The following is a 7,682-nucleotide window of genomic DNA, read 5'->3' as shown; positions in this document are numbered from 1 at the left end:
TATCTGCGCATGCGCACAGGATTCCCGCCAGCGGTTGTCATGGAGACCGTTCCCGCCCGCCCCCCCCCCTCCATTCCCCTCATGGGGCCGGGGAGCGCTCCCGTCCCTCGGCAGCGCCCCGGGGTCCGGGACAGTGCCCCTCGTCCCTCCCGGAGAACAGCCGGAGCCTCTCTCCGACGGGGCGGCGGTGTCTGCTGAGGAAAACCTCGCAGGAAGCGGCGGCCCCGGCCACCGGCGGCGGCCCGGTCACCACGTCCCGCCTCACGGCCCCAACGAGCCGGGCGGGGACCTAAAATAAGAACAGGGAGGGCGTTTGATAAATTCCTTCGACCCGCCTGCCACTGAGGCGATGGCCAGAACACCACTGAAAGAGGAGAGCATATGGTACAGCACGGCTCGTTTGTATTTTTAAGGAGTTTCATTATATAGAAATCGAGCAATCTATCTATAAAAATATAAGTACAAGGTCTAAGTAGGGAGAGAAATACACAGCACCTGCTCGTGAGCACAAACTACCATTGAAAATCACTCGTTTCCACCTTAAAACCTCAGGCACGCCTGTGCCGGCAGTGCAGCTGCAGCCAAAGCCATTACAACTGTGATGTTTTGGGGTTCTAATCGATGCTGTGCCGCTCAGGTGGAAATTGATGGAAACACTGAAATTTCACGGTGAGCAGTGGCGTAACTCAAGCTTTTCTGTCAAAAGAGCATTGCCTTTTTATTTTGTGTCTTTTTCTGCCTGGGGTTGAGCAGGGAAACAAGTGCTCTACTCACTCCATTTAGCTCCTCAGGGCTCAGGATCCTCAGTGAGTATCACCTTAGAGTCAGGATCAGAAATAATTTCTTCCAAACCATTAGCTAATTGTGGCCAGAGGTTTGCAGGTGTAAAATCACCTGAGGTGGGGTGGGAGGGTTCATATGCTGGATCTGCATTTTGAACGTGATTGAAATTACAATTTCAGTGTTGAAATCAGAACTTCTTTCTCAATGCTCAGCCTGGCTGTGGCAAGAACCAAAACCACTCCTGAGCAGCACTTCATAAGAGGCCAATAGGCAGAGGAAAGAGGTTTACTGGCACACGGAGCACACTGGAACTTTAAAAACATCAAGACAGGCACTTTGCTAATAACTGCAAATCAGTTCTAATGGTGAGCAAGGGGATGTCTCCTTTGCACATAACACTGTCCCATAATTACATCTCCATGATTGACATCACCAAAAGAACCTGAGGCTGTTATGGCATTTCCTGTTTGGAAACATCAAGAAAAAGAATCAACTACAACTTTTAGAATGAAATAAATTCTTGAGGCACTGTGAGTTTTCATTTCCAGCAAAGCAATTTTAATTTTTAATTTGTTCAAACCATTTTAGCTGGAAACCCTTGGATTTCAAACAAAGAATGGTTATTTTGGCAGAACTGAGGGGTTTATTTTCTGCAGTGAGTCTCCCCCAGAGATTCAACATGCCCCTGTCAGTGCAAAACTGATGAGAAGAAATCCTTTGGTTTGTGTTTTTCAACACTTCTGCTGGATTTATTCAAGTTCTTGCTCAAGTTGCTGCACTGATGGGAATTAGGAGCCCTCAGAAGAAAATCCTGCAAGCAGTTGCAAGTGCCTGTTGCACAAACAGACTGAAAATACTCCAGTTGTGAACCAAGACACAGGAGCTACACCAAGGCACGAGAACACCTCGTTGCACAGGGCCCTAACCTGAGCTCAGAAGCACTCAAAAGCCAGATGAATTGTGCTGTTCCCAGAGCAGATGCACCCAAAAGCACTGGCACTTAGTGGTCCATCCTGGCTACCAAATGGCCACCTGTTTCACAGGACATTTAGGGCCACTCTTAAAGGCACCAAGGACGTGCTTCTCTGGTCACTCTTTGTGCCCAGCATCAGCTGGAGGATGCAGCAACAGTGACAGGTACAGGGAGGAGAGGCAGCCCTCCCAAAATCAGGCTGCTAATCTGACTTGCACCCCAATTTTTCAATAATTCACTTTTCCTCCCCCCCAGGGAATTGCTCTGTATCAGATACAACTCAGGGCTGCAGTGGTTTAGGCTCCAGAATGAAAATTTTGGTTTGATTTAATGTGTGCTCACCCCTGAATTACAGCTGTGTAGTTGCAGGCAGGTCCCTGAAACAGCAGCACTTGGGGCACACTGTGAGGGGCAGGATATTTACTGTCACCCTGGGGCTTGTGAACATTATTGCTGACATGAAAAGGTTTTCAAAATAACTGCTAGAATTGGCTGTGTAATGGGATTTGTAGTAAATATTATCTGCATATCTATGAGTACATAAATTACATATTATGCAGAATGTACATTTTCATCCCCAGTGTGCTGCAGTCAGCATTGCTCAAACTTTCTGTTTCACTTTGTGCTCAGTTCAAGAGCAGATCCCCTGCTCTCTGTTAAGACTTGTGACATGGTGGCTCTTTGGCATCTTCAGATGAACTTTTTTAAGCTTTTCAGACAAATTGATTCAGTCCAGGTCTGCAGTGATCAGAGAAGCAGCCACTGAGGCCAATTCCAATGAGGAAGGTTTGGGTTTGCACCAATTTCTTGTGTTAATCTCCCTTCTGGATGACAGAGCTTTGTGTAAACTCAGCACAAAGACTTGAAAGGACCAAGCAAAGAAAAATGCAGCATTTTCCTCAAAAGAAGCTTGGTTTGTTTTCTGTCAAGTGTGAATTTTGGGATGGTACAGGCCACTATATCCATCTCCTCCTGTAAGCCTGCCAGGAAAATGAGCCTGTTTCCATTCAGTCACTCACATGGCACAAGTTTGAGCAGTATAAACCAAAATCCATCTGGTTCTCCTGGGGAGTGAAATGAATTATCATTTCCAAGAAGAATCACCATCATTCAGCCAGGGCACTGGGCATTAAAGAATCTCTGAACACATTCAAAATACAGTTCCCATCTAAAACCACTAATCCCTGTGCTTTGATTTCCTGAAGCATGGTGCAAGGTAATGTGGAACTCCTGTTTTATAAAATACCTGCTAAACTACTTGGGACAGAACAAGTCCAGGGATTGAGAAACAAAACTGCAGCTGAATCTGCCTCTGCCTCCTGCCACAGCTCTGACTTCCCAGGTTTCAAGGATTTAATGTGGCACAGTTCCATGAAGGACTGGTTTATTGATCTAGTTCTGGGCTGGGTTTTAACCCCAGTTGTGCCTCTTTTACCTGGGCTGCAGAAGGAGAACAAGCTCTGCTTGGCTCCTCAGACTCTTCTGGGTTAACTGACCCCAAACCCCCTGCAGGTCCTGTCATGGCATTTGGAATAACACTGCATGGATGTCTAATGGACAGCTCATTGCAATACCTTTTGCCATGTGGATTTAAAAAGACAAGGAAACTGCTTCTTTCCCTAATTTTTCATCTTTCCTGCTGCTGTAAATAAATTTAACAATGAGGCCATCAGGAGTCTTTACAAATTTAAGTACTTACTGAAGCTTTTGGTCCCTGTGCTCCTGCCAGCTCTTCCATTTCTGCCAGGACTTAATGGCAGACTTTACTTATTCCCACTTGTTTGCACGTCAAACCAGTTCCAGGAGGGATGTGATGGGAAGCATTTTGTGATTTTAGATTAAATTCTTGCTAGAAGGAGCTCCATCACCAAGGAACACTGGTTTATCCTGGAAGAATGAGTGTCCAGGCAGAGAAAATCCTCTCCTGGCCTGGGCTGCATCAAACCACAACATCAGCCATGGAGGGCCCCAGGGAAGATGCAGGTGAAGTGTAAAGGGAGGTAACAGAGAAACAAAAGATGATTCTGAAAACAGAGAGAGAACAAATTACTTTATTTGTTTTTTCCCTAGAAGAAAACCTGCTGATGAAAGGAAGGAGGACCCACGTTTCGCTCAGTCCAGAAGCATCAGGAGGTGAGCAGTTCTGGGTAGAGAGCAAAACAGATTTTAGCATCCTTTTCTTCCCAAGCAATAGGGGGGAAAACCAGCTGGAAAGGACTTACTACAGGACAATTCCAATAAGCAGCCAAGCTTCCGTAGATTCTCTGAAATCTCAGGAATTTTTGAACCCAGGAGTTATTGGGAAACAACATGATTTCAGTGGGTAAGGTTTGGGCAGACCTAGAACTGCCCTGGGAGGAACTTTTACTGAGCAGAGCCTCTGGAAGGTGCTGTAAATTTGTGTTTACTGCCTCATCCAATCCAGCAGGTACTTTTTCTCATGCCTCTGGATCCTGGAGGGGTCTGTTTCACATAGTGCTGGGATTCTGGAGTCCTGTGCTGTGCCCTTAATGCAGATTGACTGTGTCTCTTAAGGAAATCTATTTAAGCTCCATACAGACCTTATTTGTACAGTAAGAATAATTCTGACTCACTTCACAACAAGAGCAGGAAGATTAATTAATAACTTCAGAAGTGCTAAACATTATTAATGGCTCCCAAGTTTTCTCTCTTGGAGACAGTGGCCATTTCTTCCCATAATGTTTTAAACAGTTGCTGCTCAAGGAGCTTAGAGTGCAGATTCCTGGCTTGTGGTTTATCCATAAATCACAGACCTGGAGCCTACCCAAGACACTCTTGATGGTCTTAGCAGGAAGTCTGGACAAGAGAAAACTGTTCTCAGTCTGGCCCCCTGAACCACTTCATGGCCAGTCCAGTTTCAACGTCCCACACCAGACAGGAGAGGGATTCTGTCCAAGTTTGAAAGCACGAGGTCTCCAGAACGTCCTTTCAAACTGCATTTCACTCCCCATAATTTTTTTTTCCATCTTCTGCCCTGGAGAATATAGGTCTGACTTCACAGCTGATGAGCCTGGGCAGGGCAGGAGAGGAAGCCACGCTGTTTATCACCAATGGCTTTTTAGCACACAGCTGTGCCAGTGCCTGACCACCCTTTCAGTGAAGGATTTTTCCCAATATCTGATCTGAACCTGTCTTGGCATAACTTGAGGCCATTCTCTCTCATCCTATTCCCTAGGAACAGAGCCTGACTCCCACCTGGCTGTCCCCTCCTGTCAGGAGTTGTGCAGAGCCAAAAGGTCCCCCTTGAGCCTCCTTTTCTCCAGGCTGAGCCCCCCCAGCAGCTCCAGCCCTTCTCCAGCTCTGTTCCCTTCTGTGAACGTGCTCCAGCCCCTCAATGTCTTTTCTTGTTGGGAGGGACCAGGACTGCCCCCAGGGCTGGAGGTGCCTCAGCAATGCTCAGGGGGACAGTCACTGCCCTGGTCCTGCTGGCACAATGTTCCTGACAGGATGTATCACCAGTGCTGTAGGAAGGAGAAGATGGCTCCTTGATTGTCTCAGCACCCTCTAAACTGTCACTAATTTTTTCCTCTTCTGCATCTGAATAAAAATGAAATGTTAGGTGATGTTAATAAAACTTCTCAAATGGTCCCCCAAGCTGCAGGAATTTTTCACTGCTCTGTGCACAGCCAGGCTTCCTGTAGCTTAAAGAGCTGGAGGTTGTCCTGTCCATCACAGCTCCAAAACAGTTAACCAAACCCAGTCCCAGCATCTTAATCTGGCAATTTAAAGATAAGCTAAACAAATACCAGGGCTGCTCAGAGCCCCACTGAGCAGGGAAAGGATTCTTATAAACCATTTGCATGGTGTAAAGCAGACACAGAGGGAATCTAGCCTGGCAGTTCTGTCTGATCCACCACTGCTTGATTCAAACCAAGGGCTACATCCCATCTTCAGAGACAAAACTAGCAGGGTTCATAGCTACACATTCTCCTGCTTTCCCATCCCTCTCCTGCCACCATGTCCAGTCCTTGATGCTCTGAAGAACCAAACAGCATCTGAAGAGAGACAAACCAACATCACCAGCTGGAAGACATAAAGACCAACAAAATGAAGAGGAGAGTGAAGTGGGGGGGATGTCTGGAAAATAACAATGTTTATTTATCATAAATACAGATCAGCTAGGTGTGCAGTTTATCTCACAAGACTCTCCAGAAAGCCACACAGTAGAAAGCTGCCTCCCAGTTACTTCCCTTTTTTCACAAGACCAGGATGAACTCACTTATCCAGCAGCTCAGTGATCTTTTCTGCCATGGGATTGCACTGACATGTTCCACAACAGTATCTGTGTCTGCCAAAGGCAGCAAGCTGTCTCTATGCCAGCAAACTGCTCCTGCCTGGTCAGACCTGGAGGTTTCTAAACTAATTAATTGATTTTTCCAGTGCTGGTTCAGAGCACAAAGGTGAGCAGGGATTTTGTGGATAGGGGGGTGTATTGACAGACCTAACTGGGGATCTTGCTGGCAACATCTGTTTTGAGAAAGGCCATTTTCAGAAACAGTCTGAAATGAGGCTCTTCAGGCTCATGTCAGAAATTTGGGCACATTATTTAAGCAACAACCTCTGGATTTTGTCCCCACTAAGAGCACTGCACTTTGAACAAGCTGATGACGTGGGATCTGATAATTACAGGTGGCTCCTCCCCGTGCAGGGAGGGCTGGATGTTCCCAGCACTCTCCCTGCCTCTGCCCATGAACCTGTGCTGGACAGTGCCTGCAAGCAGCTGCTGAGTGGCTGTGCCTGAGGCAAGAGGTCAGCACAGAGTTCATCCTTCAGTCCCTGGGGCTCAGTTCTTCTCCAGGATTCTGGTGAGGAGTTCGTTCAGCCGGTTCACCATTGGCCTGGGATCCTCATTCAGTCCTGCTGCAATCATGGCATTCTCATAAATCTGAAAACAATAAGAAAGCACTAAATAAGCACCAAAGCAACCTGCCTGAGGGAGGAAGGGAATGTCCCTCCCAGGACCTGCATGCTGAAACCAAGAATGTCTTCTAGGGCACCTGCTAGGAAAACATCAATCACAAATCCCAGAAATACCCAGGGACCACAGAAGGATGTGACTCCTGCCCACTGTAATGGTTCATCCTGTTCCCTGCCATGCATGGTCTGCAAGCTGGTTCTGGGAAGGATGGTGCTGCTTTTGGAGAAGGTCTGGCTCTCACCTGGTCGAGCAACATCTGGGCCAGATCAGGCTGACTGTCCTTCAGCTCGCTGAGCTTCTTAATCAGAGCATGCCTGTAAGAGAGAGATCAACACTGAGACTTGCTGGTTTAGGACACAGTGAGAAATTTATTTCCAGAATGAGCAGCTAAGTCACAGTGGGTCACCAAAGTCAACTTCCTTGCTCCTGTTCTGGGGACTTCTCTCTTCTGTCTGTCCCTACAACCCCCATGGTCCCCAGAGGACTGCACACTGTGTGTGGGGGCACACTGAAGGTGCCACACAGCCTCACAGATTAAGGCTCTGTGGCACTGACTGCACTTAATGGGGAAGACTCTGCTAACTGGCAGCCTTACACTGCCTCCACTTCTGAGAGGCTGCTGTGTCCCAGGGCTGGTGCTGTCCCCCCTTACCCGGTGTTGATCTCCAGGGTGGGCTGCAGGAGCTGGGCTCGCTCCTCCTGGCTCTTGGCCAGCTGCTGCATGCGCAGGAAGTGGCGGGCAGCGCCCATCTCCAGCACGGTGATCATGGCAGGGTGCGTGTCCAGCCGCGTGGTCACCTGTGCACAAGCACCAGTCAGGGCCGCCATGGACAGTGCACATCCAGAATGCTAAAAGGTCATCTGAGGCGTGCAAGATCCCAATCCTGCCTTGCCCCAAATGATAGAGGCCTGCAGTAAAATTGGCAGCCCTGAACACATAGCTACCACTCAAGCAAATACTCTGGGAGAGAGACTTGAAAAAGCTTT

At 47.8% G+C, this 7,682-nt stretch overlaps 1 protein-coding gene and 1 long non-coding RNA gene across 3 annotated transcripts in view; one reads left to right on the top strand and one right to left on the bottom strand.

Annotated features, from left to right (window-relative positions):
* Window positions 1-238: 238 nt before the first annotated feature.
* Window positions 239-6,000, top strand: LOC135281460 (uncharacterized). 2 transcript variants are annotated; one of them, XR_010348093.1, is made up of 3 exons: window positions 239-669; window positions 3,827-3,889; window positions 4,765-6,000. It is a non-coding gene; the product is annotated as an uncharacterized LOC135281460 (long non-coding RNA). The 2 variants fall into 2 exon arrangements; XR_010348094.1 differs by having other exon boundaries at window positions 4,758-6,000.
* TRAP1 (TNF receptor associated protein 1) overlaps window positions 5,854-7,682 on the bottom strand; it is a 23,558-nt gene continuing 21,729 nt past the window's right edge. The window contains exons 16-18 of the mRNA XM_064390320.1: window positions 7,348-7,493; window positions 6,937-7,009; window positions 5,854-6,662 (exon numbers count right to left, since the gene is read on the bottom strand). Coding sequence (XP_064246390.1) covers window positions 6,561-6,662; window positions 6,937-7,009; window positions 7,348-7,493 — 321 coding nt within the window. The 3' untranslated portion in view covers window positions 5,854-6,560. The remainder of the gene's footprint in view (window positions 6,663-6,936; window positions 7,010-7,347; window positions 7,494-7,682) is intronic.

This window comes from Passer domesticus, chromosome 15, assembly GCF_036417665.1.
Source record: "Passer domesticus isolate bPasDom1 chromosome 15, bPasDom1.hap1, whole genome shotgun sequence".
Classification (NCBI taxonomy): Eukaryota; Metazoa; Chordata; class Aves; order Passeriformes; family Passeridae; genus Passer; species Passer domesticus.
This window is presented reverse-complemented; position numbering and strand designations above follow the sequence as displayed.